At 43.3% G+C, this 17,794-nt stretch overlaps 1 protein-coding gene across 2 annotated transcripts in view; it reads left to right on the top strand.

Moving 5' to 3' along the window:
* Positions 1 to 17,794, top strand: part of CSGALNACT1 (chondroitin sulfate N-acetylgalactosaminyltransferase 1) — a 387,346-nt gene that overhangs the window by 242,769 nt on the left and 126,783 nt on the right. For both annotated transcript variants that reach the window (XM_030194504.1, XM_030194505.1), the window contains exon 3: positions 10,515 to 11,472. In XM_030194504.1, coding sequence (XP_030050364.1) covers positions 10,848 to 11,472 — 625 coding nt within the window. In that variant the 5' untranslated portion in view covers positions 10,515 to 10,847. The remainder of the gene's footprint in view (positions 1 to 10,514; positions 11,473 to 17,794) is intronic.

Raw genomic sequence — 17,794 nt, 5'->3', positions numbered from 1 at the left:
TATTTGATTTAAAAAAATTACATTTTAACTGCCAAACCTTTGACTATTCTTCTGATTTTTGGAGATTTCTTCTCATGGTTTCTACTTTCTCTGGGGTATCCACTCTATTGGCTATCTTCATGTCATCCGCAAAAAGGCAAACTTTTCTTTCTAACCCTTCAGCAATGTCTCTCACAAATATATTAAACAGAATCAGCCCCAGTACCAACTCCAAGGCACTCCACTACTTACCTTTCTTTGCTCTGAGCAGATTCCATTTACCGCCACCCTGTGTCGCTTGTCAGTTAATCAGTTTCCAATCCAGTTCACCACTTTGGGTCCTAAGTTCAGCCCTCTCAGCTTATTCATGAGTCTTCTGTGAGGAGCTGTATCAAAGGCTTTGCTGAAATCCAAGTAGATTACATCTAGCTCATGTCCTTTATCCAGTTCTTTGGTCACCAGTCAAAGAAATCAATCAGATTAATTTGGCAGGATTTTCCTTTAGTAAAGCCATGTTGCCTCGGATCCTGCAACTCATTGGCTTCTAGAAAGTTGGCTTTCTTTTCCTTTAGCAGCAACTCCATTATTTTTCCTACCACCGACATGAGGCTTGCTGGCCTGTGTAGTTTCCCACTTCTTCCCTGTCCCTGCTTTTGTGAAGGGGAAAATAAGAGGGCTTTAGATTTTTCTGGGTTTAGCTTTAACTTATTGTTAGCAAGCCAAGTTGCTACCTGTGAGAGCTTGGTGTTGAGGGAGTGGGCGTCTTGAAGATTAGGAGCATCAGGATCTGAATGTCATCTGTGTAAATAAATCTCATGAGACCTATGGACTGAACAAGGGTTAGAAGTGGTGCCATGAATATATTGAATAGGGTTGGCACTAAAATGGAGCCTTGAGGGACTCCACAGGCAATGGGGATTGATCTGGATGATGCTTCCTGATAACTTACTATATATTCTCTGGATAAAAGATAGGAATAGAATCAATCCAGTATGCGAACCTATAATACCAATGTGGTGTAGACATTGTAAGAGAATGGAATAATCTACAAGGTCAAATGCAGTTGAGAGATCAAGGGAAAGAAGAAGTACTGGGGTGTAGTGGTCTAAATGATAGCGAATAAAACTATCAGGGAAGTTTCTGTGCTGTAGTAATCTGAAGCCGGTCTGATTTGGATGAAGCACATTTGTTTTCTCAATGAAGTTGCCCAGTTAGTTAACTTTAATAATAAAATGTCCATTTCAAAATCTCTGCTGGTCAGAGCTAGGGAGTACTCAATTGAAATTTGTTCAACTTAGGGGGTACTTGGCTTGAGGAAGTTGGGAAACACTGGCCTACTGTATAAAAAGAAAGTAGACACCTACTTTTCTTTATAGAGATAATAGCATGAGTGGCTGAAAATGCACATACATTTAGGCATGACCCTTTACATCAGCTGATTAGCTGGTATAAATGGTCATGCCTAGATATATACTGAAGATGCGTAAATTATAGTATTCTATAATATATGCAGATACTTGTGTGCACCACCTGTGCTCTACCCTTACTCCATCTATATGCATGCTCATTGGCAAAGTACACAGCATCAAATCTTGGCACTTTTTTTCTGGTAGTCATTATTCTATAAGAAGTCATTTCTGTGCTTGAATAGTCACTTATGTGCAAAAATTAGTAAAATACTGCCATTTAGTGTTCATTCCTTTCTTCTCAACTGGGGGGGGGGGGGGGGGGGGGGGGGAGGAGGAGGGCAGCTCCTTTCAGAATTATCCCCTTGTGCGTGTTCTTTCAAGTGTATTGTTTCAGAATTGGTGGGCAATTCTATAAAGGGGCATCTATTTTTAGACACCAAAAAAGCACCTATATGGAACCTAGTCTATAAAGAAAAGTATGCACCTATGTTTTTTAAAAATAGAATACTAGCATTATACATCAAATCAGCCATAGAGCGGATCTATAGGCTTGCACCTAGATTGTTACAGAATGCATATACATTATAGCATGTTGTAATGTACACGAGCTCATGTGAATGCCCACCTGCCTAATGCATGCTGTTGAATACTGGTGCATAGTTACAGACTAGTGTGTAGCCAGAAAATGGTCATTTACTGAGTATATGACAACATACATGCCTTCTGAATACCAGCAAGCGTAGATCAAACTGAACTTGATTGAAAAACACATAAAAAGCCAGCACTAAGTGACAACTTAAACGAACTGCAACATATGCAGCACCATTATTTGGACCTTTGAATACTTTTACATTACATTATTATATTATATTTGTGCTTATATCCCACTAATACCTTTTCAGTTCTAAGCGGTTAACAAGTATCCTAAGGGATATAGAGATCAGAGCATTCCTCTGAGAATTACAGTGGTTATTTGATGACAAGCAGAAATCTAATTAAAGAACATATTTCTTTAATAAGAGAGTTTTTGTTTTCTTTCAAAATGAGAGGTATGATTGTGGGGAAAGGAACGTTCCTGCAATGTTTTTCTAAAGTCTGACCACTTGAACAGCAAAGGATATGTCAAAGAATGCTAGTCTCTTCTTCCCCTTGTTTGAGGGGAAGGTGAAAAAGTTGGCAGCTTCCTGTCTCCTGGTTCTGGTTGGGGTTGTGAAGCAGAAATGAGCTAGCAGGTAGCTAGGGGATCAGTCTGTGTAGTGTTTTAAAAAGGAGGCATGCTAGTTTGAAGAATACTCTTGCCTCGATGGGCAGCCAGTGTAGTTTCATGTAGAAGGGGAAGACCCTGTCAAATTTTGATAGCCTGAAGATTAGTCTTATTGCTGTATTTTGAATGGTTTGAAGTCTCTTAAGTAAGGTCTTTGAGCAACCCAAATATATTATGTTACAATAATCAAGTGAGAATATTAGTAGCGTGTATACCAACCGTTCATATTGATTGATTTCAAAGTATTTCCAAATAGTGTGGAGGAGTGGCCTAACGGTTAGTGTAGCGGGCTTTGAGCCTGGCAACCTTGGTTTGATTCCCACTGCAGCTCCTTGTGACCTTGAGCAAGTCACTTAACCCTCCATTGCCCCAGGTACAAAAACCTAGATTGTGAGCCCTCTAGGGACAGAGAAAGTACCTGCATATAATATGTACAGCACTGTGTATGTCTAGTAGCACTATAGAAATGATTAGTAGTAGTAGTAGGAAGAAGCATGTTTTGTCCAGGACGTGAACTTGTGGTTCTAGGGAAAGAGCACTTGTCAATATGAATACCTAGGAGTTTAATGGTATGAGAAAGTGTAAAGTCCGTTTGGTTGATGGTGATCATCTTAAGTATTTGTTCTGGTTTTGAGTTGAAACATAAGAATTTTGGTTTTTTGGTATTGCATTTTAATTTGTGGGTGTGCATCCATTTTTCTAATAGGTTTGATACATAGTTGGGCCCTGGATACATCTATTCTGAGAGCTGATTGGATGGGGATTAACACTAAGATGTGGTCAGCATAGATGTAGTGGAGAAAGCCATTTTTGTTTCTAGCAGTGAGCTCAGGGATCGGAGGAAAACATTGAATAGGACTGGAGATAGCGGAGAGCCCCGTGGGACCCCACATCTGTTGCTGCAGTTTTGGGAGGGGTCTGTGTTCACTTTGACCCTGTACGATCTGCTTACCAGGAAGCTTCTGAGCCATTTTAGAACATCTCCTGTGATTCCCATTTCCTCAAGGTTCTGTAAAAGGAGTGTATGGTTCACTAGGTCGAACACTGAGGATAGGTCAAATTAGAGAAGCACAAGACTTTTTCTGTGCTGAAGAGTGCACGGAATCCTGATTGAGGTGGTGGAAGAATATCATGCAAATCCAGGTACCAAGTAAGCTGTAAAGTCACCATTCCCTCCATTAATTTACCAAAGAATGGGATGGATGCCATCGGTCTATAGTTAGAAGCTCTAATCCTCGACTTCTCTTCACCACATTGAACTCTCTCCTCAAGGTGCCCCCTCCCCCAACTCCCCCTTCATTATCTCCTCAGACCCTTGCTGAATTCTTTCACAACAAGGTTCAAAAGATAAACCTTGCTTTCTCTACCTCACCAGCTCTCCCTCCACTAGTCCGTTCCCCTCTCTCTCCTTCCCCTCATTCCCTTTCCTCCTTTCCTGAAGTTACTATTGAGGAAACTACACTTCTCCTTTCTTCCTCAAAATGTACCACCTGTTCCTCTGATCCCATTCCCACCCACCTTCTTAATGCCATCTCTCCTACTCTTATTCCTTTTATCTGTCACATTCTCAATCTCTCACTTTCCACTGCGACTGTCCCTGCTGCCTTTAAACATGCTGTAGTCACACCTCTCCTTAAGAAGCCTTCACTTGACCCTACTTGTCCCTCTAATTACCGACCAATCTCCCTCCTTCCTTTTCTCTCCAAATTACTTGAGCGTGCTGTTCACCGCCGCTGCCTTGATTTTCTCTCCTCACATGCTATTCTTGACCCATTACAATCTGGTTTTCGCCCTCTCCACTCAACCGAAACTGCGCTTACTAAAGTCTCCAATGACCTATTACTGGCTAAATCCAGAGGTCAATATTCCATCCTCATTCTTCTTGATCTTTCCGCTGCTTTTGACACTGTCGATCACAGCATACTTCTCGATACCCTGTCCTCACTTGGATTCCAGGGCTCTGTCCTTTCCTGGTTCTCTTCCTACCTCTCCCTCCGCACCTTTAGTGTTCACTCTGGTGGATCCTCTTCTACTTCTATCCCTCTGCCTGTTGGCGTACCTCAGGGTTCTGTTCTTGGTCCCCTCCTCTTTTCTATCTACACTTCTTCCCTTGGTTCATTAATCTCATCCCATGGCTTTTCCTACCATCTCTATGCTGATGACTCCCAAATCTACCTTTCTACCCCTGATATCTCACCTTGCATCCAAACCAAAGTTTCAGCGTGCTTGTCTAACATTGCTGCCTGGATGTCTCAACGCCACCTGAAATTAAATATGACCAAAACCGAGCTTCTCATTTCCCCTCCCAAACCCACCTCCCCGCTCCCCCCGTTTTCTATTTCTGTTGATGGCTCTCTCATTCTCCCTGTCTCCTCAGCTCGAAACCTTGGGGTCATCTTTGACTCTTCTCTCTCCTTCTCTGCTCATATCCAGCAGACCGCCAAGACCTGTCGTTTCTTTCTTTACAACATCCGTAAAATCCGCCCCTTTCTTTCCGAGCACTCTACCAAAACCCTCATCCACACCCTTGTCACCTCTCGTTTAGACTACTGCAATCTGCTTCTTGCTGGCCTCCCACTCAGTCACCTCTCCCCTCTCCAGTCGGTTCAAAACTCTGCTGCCCGTCTCATCTTCCGCCAGGGTCGCTTTACTCATACTACCCCTCTCCTCAAGACCCTTCACTGGCTCCCTATCCGTTTTCGCATCCTGTTCAAACTTCTTCTACTAACCTATAAATGTATTCACTCTGCTGCTCCCCAGTATCTCTCCACACTCGTCCTTCCCTACACCCCTTCCCGTGCACTCCGCTCCATGGATAAATCCTTCTTATCTGTTCCCTTCTCCACTACTGCCAACTCCAGACTTCGCGCCTTCTGTCTCGCTGCACCCTACGCCTGGAATAAACTTCCTGAGCCCCTACGTCTTGCCCCATCCTTGGCCACCTTTAAATCTAGACTGAAAGCCCACCTCTTTAACATTGCTTTTGACTCGTAACCACTTGTAACCACTCGCCTCCACCTACCCTCCTCTCTTCCTTCCCGTTCACATTAATTGATTTGATTTGCTTACTTTATTTATTTTTTGTCTATTAGATTGTAAGCTCTTTGAGCAGGGACTGTCTTTCTTCTATGTTTGTGCAGCGCTGCGTATGCCTTGTAGCACTATAGAAATGCTAAATAGTAGTAGTAGTAGTAGTAGTATTTGTCTGGGTTGGTTGGGGGTCTTTTGGTATCGGTATAATGATGATTTTAGCTAATCTTTGAGGGAAGATTCCGTGTGATAGTTGTTGTTCAAGCCATGAGAGAATATTAGCACAGAATGTTCATGGGGCTATTTTCATTAAGTGGGGAGGGCAGATATCTAGTATGCAATAGGAGGGAGAATACTTTGAGAATAGTTTTGTGTAGTGTCAAATTTTTCCAAATTCTGTTGGTTGGGATTCTTTCTTTAGGGGTTCGGGTCCCTGGTGGATCAAAGTCTGTGTTATTGATAGAGGAGAGACTAACTTTAAGCTTGTTAACCTTGCCTTGGAAATATGTGACTAGTTGGTTTGCCGAGGGATGTTCCTCTTTCTTAATGTCCTCAGAGTTCGGAGGTGTAGTAAGTGAGTTGACAATGGAGAACAGTTGTTTCATATTACATCCCCCTTTTTGAATCAGTTCTGAATAATATTTTTTCTACCTAAAATTGTAGCTTTTTTGTAGGTATGGACTGCTTCTCGCCAATTGGTTCTAGCTATATTGGATTTATCTTTGGTCCATTTGAATTCTAGTTTTCTGCATTCTCATTTTAGATTCAGTAGATCTGGGTTGAACCATTTATCACTCTTCCGTATCTACTTAATTTTAGAGTGGAGTGGGGCTATAGCATCCAGAATCTCAAGGCTAACTTTAGGCCAGTCGATTTTGAAATCAAATGTTCTATCTTCAGGTAGTTTTGGCAGTACCACATCCCAGAAGGCATTGGGTTCTATCCTCCCTCTAGATGCAACGTGTTGTTGGTGTGGGCTGGAAAGTTTCTTAAAGTGGTTCCAGATAATTGTAAAAGAGCATCTATAATGGTCAGACCAAAGTGATTCTTCCCAATGAATATCTGATAGTCTAATAGTCGGGTTCTTGTTTCCTTTGTCACTGAAGGTGACCAGATCTAGTTGGTGACCCTTACTATGTGTTGGGGTGGGAGATAGTATCACGTAGTTCAGAGAGGACAAAAAAGCACAGAGTTATGATCTACTGGAATTTGACAAGTTTTCTAAGTGAAGGCTGAAGTCTCCTAGTAGTAGATTTATAAGAACTTTTTAAAAATAAATTTATAAGAGTTTTTTAAAAATAATTCACAGAGTTGGGGATAAGCTTTAGTCCATTTATTTGTGGGAACTGTAACAGAGAATGCATGTTAAATGGTCCAGTGATGAGGAGTCTTTGAGGTGGCAGGCAAGAATCTCTAGGTCTCTATTCAGAATCGAGTCAGTATTAGACACATCAAATATATCCTTGTGTATGAGGACAATGCCTCCTCCCTTTTTTCTGATCCGGGACAGTGCAATTGTTTTGTACCCTTTAGGAGGCAGGTCTTTAATTCGGGGGGTCTTCAGAAAATAGCTAGGTTTCCTTTAGAAAGAGGCAACCTGGTTAATGTTCCTCAAGCCAGTCTCTAAGGAGTGGTATTTTATTGCCCACTGTTCTAATGTTAAGGTAGTAACAGGGAATGGGCGTAGAGGAGGAATTGTGAATTTTTTTGCATTGTATGTGTTTGAGGGATTAGCCTTGGTCTATGAAAGGGTCTGTTTTTGTGTCTTTTAAAGCTTTTGTGGTTGAAGTACTTTGAAGAACTTCAGTAGAGCAGGTAGAACTTGGGAACAGTTGATCAGATTACTGGTGGGCAGACTTCAATAGGGTAAGTGAGGATGAGCTGGGGGGAGGGGGAACATAGTTGTGTGCTAAGTTTAGAGATTGGATAAGGAGCCAGTGGCCACAACTAGTGATGATTAGAAAAAGATACAGCCAGGGACTTGGCTTCATGATTAATGTGTGTTGTGTCAGGGTTCTGTGCTCTGGCAAAGGTCTTGTGGTGGTAAAATATAGGAGGCTATTGAAAGATGTAAAGTAGTGTGCTAGGATGTAAGAGGAATCCTCTCAAGTTGCAAAAGTTGTGAGGTCCCCCAGCACCTGAGTCTCTCAAGGGGTAGGGTGAGAGCCTGCAGATGGGAGAGTGGGTCCGAGATTTTTGGATCCATGTGGAAAGAGCCCTGGCTTCCCTTATTGTGGAAACCATATGGCCGGTGTCCCGGGTTAAGCATCTTCCCGGCTTCTCAAGGAGACCTCGTGGCTCTCTGCTGGGATCTAGCGATGTCAAATCCGAATCGGTCGGGGGGGGGGGGGCTTCCTCTTAGCATTTGGGGGGGGACATTCCATTCCCTTTTGGCTTCACAGCGGCCGCCGTTACCTTCATCTCGCCGTGTTTGAAGTGTGCTGCCTCAGCAGCTCTCCCTTCAGTCGCAATTCGGTTCCCTCTGCTGGGTGTCCGATGATTCCATGCCTTGACGCCGTCAGCAGTTGGAGACATCATGCCTGATCTTGCATCCAGGCCGCAGCGGGTGAGGGGTACAGTGTGGTGCATGCAGAGGGGTGTTGGAAGAGGGTGCTCGGCAGTCTCCCTGATGTTGTGGGCTCGAGCGTCGCCTAGCGGCTCCATTCGGCCTGCAGGTGGTGGAGAACCAGTGCCGTGCGTGCAGAGGATTGCCATTCTCGCTGGTGGAGAGTGCTCAACAGTCACTGTGCTGATGTGGGCTGGGGAGTTGTCCCACAGTTCAAATCATCCCTTGGCGAGGCAAGACTGCCGTCCTGACTGGTTGACCAGCAAGTGCCTCCAAATCCAGCTCAGTGCTCTCCCTACAGTCTTGGGAAAACAGGTCACGTGCAGTGTTCCCACCAACCACACACGCAATGAGAGCCAAAGCCCGAGAGCCGCAGCAATCCTCCCCAACCTGCCGCTGCCTAATGCATTTTTGCCACCTAAATTTTGGTGGCTTCTTTTGGAACTTCCCCCATAGAGGGGCATTGTATAATAGGGCACCTAGAATTAGATGTCCAGAAGGCTAGGGTAGGAGCTTATCCTACAAAGGAATGTTGGCACCCACTTTCCATTGTACAATAGCATACAATTCAAAATTTATATCCGCTGTGTACCAACTAGGATCAATGCAGATAACAATTTAAGAAAATACTAGGCCATCACTAGTAATAATAATAAATAAAAAATACAATAAACTTAAATCAATCATATTTATCTGTAAAACAATAATCACCAAAGATTACATTAAGTAAATGGAGAAAAATAAGCTTTTAACATTTTACGAAAACGTAACTAATTTTATGAGTCTTAACTCCAAAGGAAGGGAGTTCCAACATTGTACTGAGCAGTAAACAAAGCTAGAATTATGATAAGATTTATACTTCACATGTTTCACAGAAGGTGGTTGTAGCTGACAATGATAATTAGATCTAAGAGAATGAGTTGTTCCTACAATAAACAGCTCCATCAAGTAGAATATTAACGTAACCAGGGATTAATGCACCTAACATTTAAGGGTGAGCACTTTTAATGCCAGTCATGGAGATGATATAAATATAGGTGCCTAAGTGATGGAGGTACCCATGTAACTTACAATGTTCTGTAAGTTACATGCATAAATGGGAGCTCCACCTATGTCCCACCCATGTTGCATCCCTGTGTACGTTCCTTTCAAATATATGCTGTGTAAGTTAAGCAGGTATTTGCAGAATAGTGCTTAGGTACCATGTTGGCATATATGTGCATATATGCTGAGTCTAAACAATTACATGTGTAATGTACTTGTAAATGATAGTGCTTAGGTTATAGAATTGCCCCAGTGATGTTATCCTGAACGAATATTGTAGTAGCAGCTAAAGAAAGACCTTTTGCAATTTTTTTTTCTGAAATAGCCAATCCTTCACTACAGTGACCTCGTTCCTCTGGCCCATAAGGAATTGGAAAAAGGATCAGGCCTATGCAGTTGCTAATTTAAAGCATTCGGGGAATTTTTATTAATCGGTTATTCAGACTGATTCATCGACTCTCCATGAATGGAGCCAGGTGATCACTCTACCGTTAACCGAAAGCTGTAGCCTCAGAAGCACATTAGGACATCTCTGTGGACTTGGAGAGATATACTGCCCCAGTGAACCAAACAATATGGACAAGTATTAATTAGGAGCATGAATTTTCAGCAGCTTGTATACAAGTTTAATAGAACCTTTAAATTCCCTTCATTGCTTCTTTGTGTGTGTGCTTTTCCATCTGTGCTGTCTCCAATGTGCTAAAACAATAATCTCTAATGAAGGTGCAATTTAGTAATTGGCCTCCTGTGGGAAGATATTGTAGTGATTTTGTCTAATGAGCTCTGCTCAAAGCATTCTTAATTGGTGAGATAAAGGACCCTATGATTTTCCCTCTCATACCCTTTTTAATAATTGTATATGCTACAACATTTCAGGGGGCGTGAAAGATTTCAAAGGTTATTCAGTTTCCCTTTGCCAAGTCTTTATCACTACTAGATTAGAACTAATGTACACATCATAATGTTTTTATGCTGAGTGCAAAAACAGTATTTTTTCACCTGCTATTATGTTCCTTGCAGCCATGTCTTTATAATCCATTGAGTGCCTGCAAAAGTATATATTTTAGTCATAACAAAGAGGACTTAGCACAATAAGTTGAGAACCTATTTCTAACTGTATATTGTACAGGAGTGTGAAACTGGAGAGTTGTTTGAGTTATTGAGATGAATGCTGGAATTTTCAAGTTCATGGCTAACCAGTCTTTGTTTGACTCTTCCATAGGTTCTGCTTTGCTAAGCACAGCAAACTAATACGCCAACAATGAGAGTTCCAGTGAGAGTCAGCAGATACCACTCAACTCACAGCTACCTGCCTGCTGCCTGGCTATTAGGACGGTGGAGTTTTTACATAACTGTTCATGTTTATAGAGTGAAATGTGCACTCTAGAGGAAAGTTGACTTCATTGTGTGCATCCTACAGTCTAGTGAATGCACTCATGCATGTATATGTATATTTTTTAAAGATATTTGGAGACAGAAGGTTGCAAAAGTGCACAGCTTTACAAAGTGATGTACTGTAGATGCTTTGCAATACAGAGTGGATTTCTGAACAAGGATGATACGTCTGCTGGCATGGGTTTTTCGAGTGGTTGTCCTACTTGTCCTCCTTTGCTGTTTAGCGTCCATCCTGTACATGTTGGGCTGCACCCCAAAGGCAGAGGATAAGCAACTAGTGATGCCGAGGGTTAACAGCCCAACGGGAAAGGAAGGATACCAGGCAATCCTGCAAGAGAGAGAGGAGCAGCAGCTCAACTATATAACTAGCCTGAAAAAGCAAATTGCTCAACTGAAAGATGAACTCCAGGACTGCAGCGAGCTGCTGAAGAGCATGCAGGACCACTATGGTGAGTCTCAGGGTGTCGTCTTTGACCATGGTAGTCCTGAAAAGACCCAGTCTGACCTGCTGGAGTTTTTGCACTCCCAGATAGACAAGGCAGAACTGCACACTGGTGTGAAAGTGCCTACAGAGTACGCAGTGGTGCCCTTTGAGAGTTTCACCCTTCAGAAAGTGTACCAGCTTGAGACTGGACTGACACGCCATCCAGAGGAGAAGCCCGTGAGAAGAGACAAGAAAGATGAGTTGGTGGAGGTTGTCGAAGTGGCAGTGGAGGCACTAAACAGTCCAGATGATACCAGTAATGCTCACCGACGCGTTTATGCAACATCTGATTTCATAGAAGGTACGTGCTTTTTGAATTGGTAGCAGTGAGTAAAGATACAACTTAATGCAAAGCTGTAATATAAACATAAATGAAAGCAAGCCTACAACATTATGAAAAGTAGGTGTATAACAAGAAGAAACTTGGTTAAAGATGTAGTGTTGTAGCAGTGCTGAGACCTGTTCTACAGGAAACTGGGGGACCTTAGCAGTTCCTGAAAGTTTTCATCTTTTAACTTCTTATCAGCTCCCAAATACTTTGTTTTAACTAGCTGTATGTTTTGAGGGCTGGCATAGCATATTCTATAAAAAGTTAAATAGGAAATGGCAAAAATACCTTCACCAAAGCTATATCACTGTCTAGTATACAAAAAAGGTAAACCAACAGTCCAAAAATAAACTTTATGGAAGGAGGAAAAAGGACCTCATATGTCGCAAAGAAACTTGTCTGTGTACTGCTTGAACTGATACAGACATAAAACTTTTAGCGACTGCTGTAATCAGAGGTACTAAAAAAACCTCCACTGCCCATACAAGTCTCTTTAATTGAATCAGAATTATTGGGGGGTTGGGGGGTTGTATTTTTTCAATCAGATTTTTAAAAATAGATATCAAAACAACCTTCCATGGCGTCCCATAGATCAATCCAGAGACTTGTGGGTTGTGTCCCTCTACCGGCAGGTGGAGATAGAGAGAACCTCCGAGGTTTGCTATATGTGGACCTGTGCAGCCAGCTGAACCTCAGTATTCTCTCTATCTAGCTGGTGGAGGGACATCTCTGTGCAGCTCTGGTTTGATCTGGCTACTGGTGTCCTTTGGGCCTAGTTTAGCACAGACAGGGGTTGAGTGGCTGTTTGCAGCTTGTGGTGTACACCTGGTGGTGCCAGGTCCCTCCCGGTCTCCCCCTACCTTTCCTCCGTCACCCGGGGCTGTTGGCCTGATCTAGTGTTTCCTTTCTCTCCTGACTTAAAAAAAAAAAAAAGATAAGAGACTTTGTTTTTGTTTAATCATACGGGTGAACTAGACGTTCTGCCGAGTCAGTTTTGGGGCAGGCGTTTGTGGACCATATCAGTGCCTTCTGAGGCGGCTAAGCGCTGCGCCCAGTGTGGGGGCCGGAGAGCAGCATCGGAGGAGTGTGAGTCCTGCCACCCACAGCCCGCAGTGGGTGTTAAGCGCGACGGGGGTTCCCCTCAGGCATCCGGTGAGTCGGAAGCGCTGGGGATAGTTTTGGCGGTTTCCTCGGGGCAGTTAGTGCAGCGCGCGTTGGCGGTCGCCATTTTATCCTCTCAGGTGCGACCTGCTCCGCACGTGGTGGTTGATAAACAAGAGGCACAGCGCGCTTCTGTGGCACAGGCTCCAATGGAGGGAAGTGATGTACAGGGAGCAGGGGAGTCCCTTGCAGTTCCTTTTTCCCCGGATTTTGTTTTATTAATACACAATGCCTTTCTTTTGAAGAAGTCAGGAGCTTCTCTTAAGGCAGCCTTGTCTCTTCCTCAGCAAACTTCGGTTGCTGCAGCCTCTCAGTATTTCCTGCCAAAACGTCCCCGGGTGACACAGATGGCCCGGTTTGGTCTCGGGCTCTCCCTCAGAATCTTTGGATTTGGCAGATGAGGTTACCCTGCCTTCTGAGGAGGGGGATGATCCGATGGCTGCTTGCCTCTTTTCGCAGGGAAGAGCTTCCCTCCCTGATTGTTAGGACTTTTGAGGTTTTGACCATTTCCCCCCGAATCGTCAGGGGGAACAGGTCCGGTGCCCTCTATTACGCCTGGCACCAAATGGCCACCTCGTTCCTTTCATATGCATGAGGCCATGAAGATCCTTATTTCGGTGCAGTGGGATACACCGGACAGTGGGCTTAAGGTTGCTTAGAGCTATGTCGCGTCTTTACGCGCTACCTGCTCCTGACTTAGACTTGCTGAAGGTCCCTACGGTGGATTCCTTAATCACAGCGGTCACTAAGAAAACCACTCTCCCTGTGGAGGGGGGCACGGCGCTCAAGGACCCTCAGGATCGTAAGTTGGAGACTTGCTTGAAGCTATCCTTTGAAGTAGCGGCCCTTTCCCTGCAGGCCTCAGTTTGTGGCTCCTATGCGGCACGGGCATGCTTATCATGGGTACAGAAAGCTTCCTATCCGGAAGATCTCGTGGCTGTTTTGACAGTCTTGGAGTCCAGTTTAGCCTTCCTTGCGGATCTTCTTTATAATCTTTTGAGGGCTTCGGCGGTTTCCCTAGCGGTCACCGCGTGTCGCTGGCTGTGGTTGCAGCATTGGGCTGCAGACATGGCCTCTAAGTCACGTTTAGCAAGGCTTCCTTTTGGGGGAAAGCTTTTGTTTGGGACAGACTTAGATCAGATTGTGAAGGACCTCGCTGACTCTAAGGGCCAGTGCCTCCTGGAGGACAGGTCCAAGTTTGTACGACCGGCGGGACCTAGACCTAAGTTTAGGGATACACGGCGTTACCGTCCAGGTTGCGGGGCCTCTTTTCAGAGAGCAAGGTCTTCACAGAGGCCTCAGCCCTTTCGAGGTGACAGGCGGACCTTCCTTTCCGGTAACAGAAACTAGCCCGCAGCCAGGCTCGACCAATGATGGGGCCCTGGTCCATATCTAGCCGGTTATTGGGGGCACACTGTCCCTATTCCTGGTGGAGTGGACCAGGGTAACATCGGACGAATTGGTCTTTGAGGTTATCAGAGACATCTACAAGTTAGAATTGGCTCGTCCGATAGTAGACTCTTTTCTGGAATCTACTTGCAAATGTCCCGCCAAGGTGCGGGTCGTTCGACACACCTTCTTCAACTTACAGCGGCTGGGTGCCGTCCAGCCTGTACCCCCATCAGAAAGAGGATGCGGTCGATACTCCATTTATTTTGTGGTGCCAAAAAAGGGCGGTTCTTGGCTACCCATCTTAGATCTCAATTGCATTAACAGGTCCTTATGGGTTCAGCTTTCCACATGGAAACCCTCCGATCGGTGATCGCAGCGGTACAGCCAGGGGAGTTTTTGACCTCTCTCAATCTTAAAGAAGCCTATTTACACATTGTAATCTGGCCTCCCCACAGGCGCTTTCTTCGCTTTGCAGTGATCGGTCGTCATTTTCAATTCAGAGCGATGCCCTTCGGCCTAGCCACAGCGCCTTGGATCTTTTCCAAGCTCCTGGTAGTAGTGGCGGCCTATCTCAGGAAGGAAGAGATTCAGGTCCATCCCTATCTAGACAACTGGCTTGTGCGGGCGTCTTCTTTTGAGGAGAGTCGGCAGACAACCGACAAAGTGGTCGTGTTGCTTCAGTCGCTTGGTTGGGTGATCAACCTCCCGAAGTGCAGCCTAACGCTTTGTGCTGCACAAGATAGAATTCAATCTCCAGTAGAAATATTCTGGGACTTTTTTTTTGGGGGGGGGGGGGAAGGGGGAGAGTTTATTTCTGAGAAGCCTCCAGTCTGATCTGGCATATTTTCAAACTCATTATATCTTGGCACTGGTTTTTCTCCCATTCCACATTTGATCTCCATTAAGTTTTGGTGAGTTATTTTGCCTTGAGAGAGACAGAAAGACAGGCATACATTCTCGACCTCATATATAATTGCTTTTAGACCTCCATTTGTCTGGAAAGAATAACAATGAGCTGCTCTTGTTAGTGAATCTTGTTCAGCTAGGTATGTAAATATTAGTGAATGGCTACTATAATTATTGAATGGAACATGACCCAGATTGAAATCTCTACAAACTGTATGTACACCTGTGATGGGGACAGAGAGAGATGGATATTGCAACAGGTTATTTCATAAATTATTTGTAATTATGTATTATAACAATGATAATAATGAGGTTGTAGAGAGGCTTTGGTTTTTCTGCATGAGAAATGGGGATTTATTAGAAACAGCTGGTTGCTCAGCCCCATTAAATGATTAGTGTGGCGCAGTAGAAGGAATTCAGTGTGTAACTGCTTTATCTCCATGGAAACTTTCTCTTGCTTCGTCATACCCAGTGTGATCTCTGGAAAAAGACTGTTCCTCTCTTGACTTTATTTCATATAAACATATAACGTACCTGTATAAAATGTTTAAAAAAAATGTAAAATTAAAGTCCAAAGCCTTTAAGTAAGCAATCTGTAGAAATATTGCTGTACACAGCACTATAGCAAGTGTGAGGCAGAAGGGCACTCTCCTCAGTCACCTCTGCTAGGGTGGCAAGAAGATGAGGCTTTCACATTAGGGCAGGCTCCAGCAGCTCATTTAAAAGTGTAGCCAGCACTGTGTTCCATGTATGGGGAACTGGAGGGAAGCACAGCTTCTGAGCAAGGTGACCCAATAAACCACAGGGGGCAAAAGAATCACTTCCTACTCATTCTTGTGGTTGCTTCATTCTACAAATGTCACATCAGCTCTAATTTTAAAGGGACTGCAAAGAATGTTAAAGAAGGAGAAAGAGAGTAGAGGAGGGGAAGGGACTATCAAAATTCTATTGTGCACATGAGAATCTATGACCACATGACAGAAGAAACGGAGGTGGCTTGTGCCAGGGCTTGACCCTTTGAGAAGAAAGAAGAAATTGATTCATTTGTGACTTGCAACCTTGGTAGGAAAGAGAAACAGAAGAATGGGAGATGCAAAGTTTATTGGTAGGAGAAAGGGGATGCCAACTTTATACCTTGCTCCAGGTTCCAGAGCACCTTGGCCAGTATCTCTAGAATGCTAAAAGTCGCTTCTTCCTGTCTCAGGGTTCTCTATTGGATCTCCCTTTTATTGTAGGTTTTTGATAGATTTTGTTATGGCCCAAAATTCAAAAGGACTATCTATATCCATTAATTTTCAGTGGCACTATTCAGATTTAAATATTTTTTAACTGCTGTGGTTGGTTCATTAAAAACATACTTGACGCCATAGATGAATATTGAATTATTATTTTTTTTAAAAATGTGATTTTTGTTGCTATGTAATTTTTCTGTTGAATGATTTCTGTAATCAATGAATTTTTGCCATTTTTTCTTTGATCAAGTGTTCTTGATTTGTAACAATAGAAATGGGAATGAATTCCCCTCCGCCCCGCTCACCAAAGTTATACCATTCCCACAGTCATCCTTTGCCTTGTTGCAGTGGTTCTCAATCCACTCCTGTAGGTCTCACAGCTGTTCTAGTGTAAGAGTTTTCTGAATGAATATGCAAAAATGTTTTCCCTCCTCCTGATTTCCCCTATTGCATATGTCATACTGAATGGTTTCTGATATTTGAACAAACTATATTAGACAAAGGGAACCTGAGTAAACACATAACAGTTTTTGCATTATTACACCATGTATTTAAGGAACAAATTTATCCAACACCAATATTATTCATGTGAAAAATAACTGCCCCCTTAGTTACTCAGTCAACCAATTGACCAAATTTAATTGATAATTAGATTCAGCTGACTTGATGTGGCAGGGCCTTAGCAGTTCATGCATGAAAACCTATGCATGATTCTGAATTACATCAGTTCTGCAAAGAGTGATGTGAAAGAGTGATATCAAATTATAGGAAGCATTTGGTTGCAATTATTGCTCCTGACGGTAGAGTAACCAGTTATTAAGTTTAAGGGCAGTTACTTTTTCATATGGGTGATATATGGGTGTTGGATAATTTTGTTCCTTAAATAAATGACAAAGAGGCATATTTTCAAAGCACTTAGGGGGTCTTTTAGTAAAGATTAGCTCGAGTTATCTGCAGCAGTTCCTATTTTATTTCTATGGGCCCTGCTGCAGATAACTCGAGCTAATCTTTAGTAAAAGACCGCTTAGACTTACAAAGTTCTATAATAACCTATGAGAAAGAGTCCCTATATAATAATATAAAAAGTGTGTTATGTGTTTACTCAGGTTCCCCATGTCTAATATTACATTTTGCTTAAAGATCAGAAACCATTCAATTTGACATATTCAATAATAGTAAATATCAGGAGATATCGGGGGGATGGGGCTTTTTCCCATCACTGTATACTTGTGTATGTTAATGTCATTCTTAGATCCCAAGTATGGCAACGCATCTCCTCTATCTTGGGAATATCTTGAAAACCAGACTAGTCATGGGCCTATGGTAACCTGTAGGACTAAGGTCAGAATCGCTGCCTTATTGGGTTTACTGCATTGAAGAACTATTGAACAGCTGGGGGTCTATCACAAAGGGGTGCAATCCTATCAACTGGGCTACTCTGCCCTTTTTGTTAGCATAGGCCAACACTGCAGTAGAACGTATTGGTAGTGCCTTGTTCCATTTTTTCCTCGCAGGACCATTGGGATTACATCTCTCCTTCTAGTAAGTGGAGACAGAGCAAAGCTACTTACATTCCCTATACAGGCTGGTGCAGCCAGAACACT

The sequence above is a fragment of the Microcaecilia unicolor genome, chromosome 2, assembly GCF_901765095.1.
Source record: "Microcaecilia unicolor chromosome 2, aMicUni1.1, whole genome shotgun sequence".
Taxonomy (NCBI): Eukaryota; Metazoa; Chordata; class Amphibia; order Gymnophiona; family Siphonopidae; genus Microcaecilia; species Microcaecilia unicolor.
Note: the sequence above shows the minus strand (reverse complement) of the source record. Positions and strands in the feature narration are given on the sequence as shown.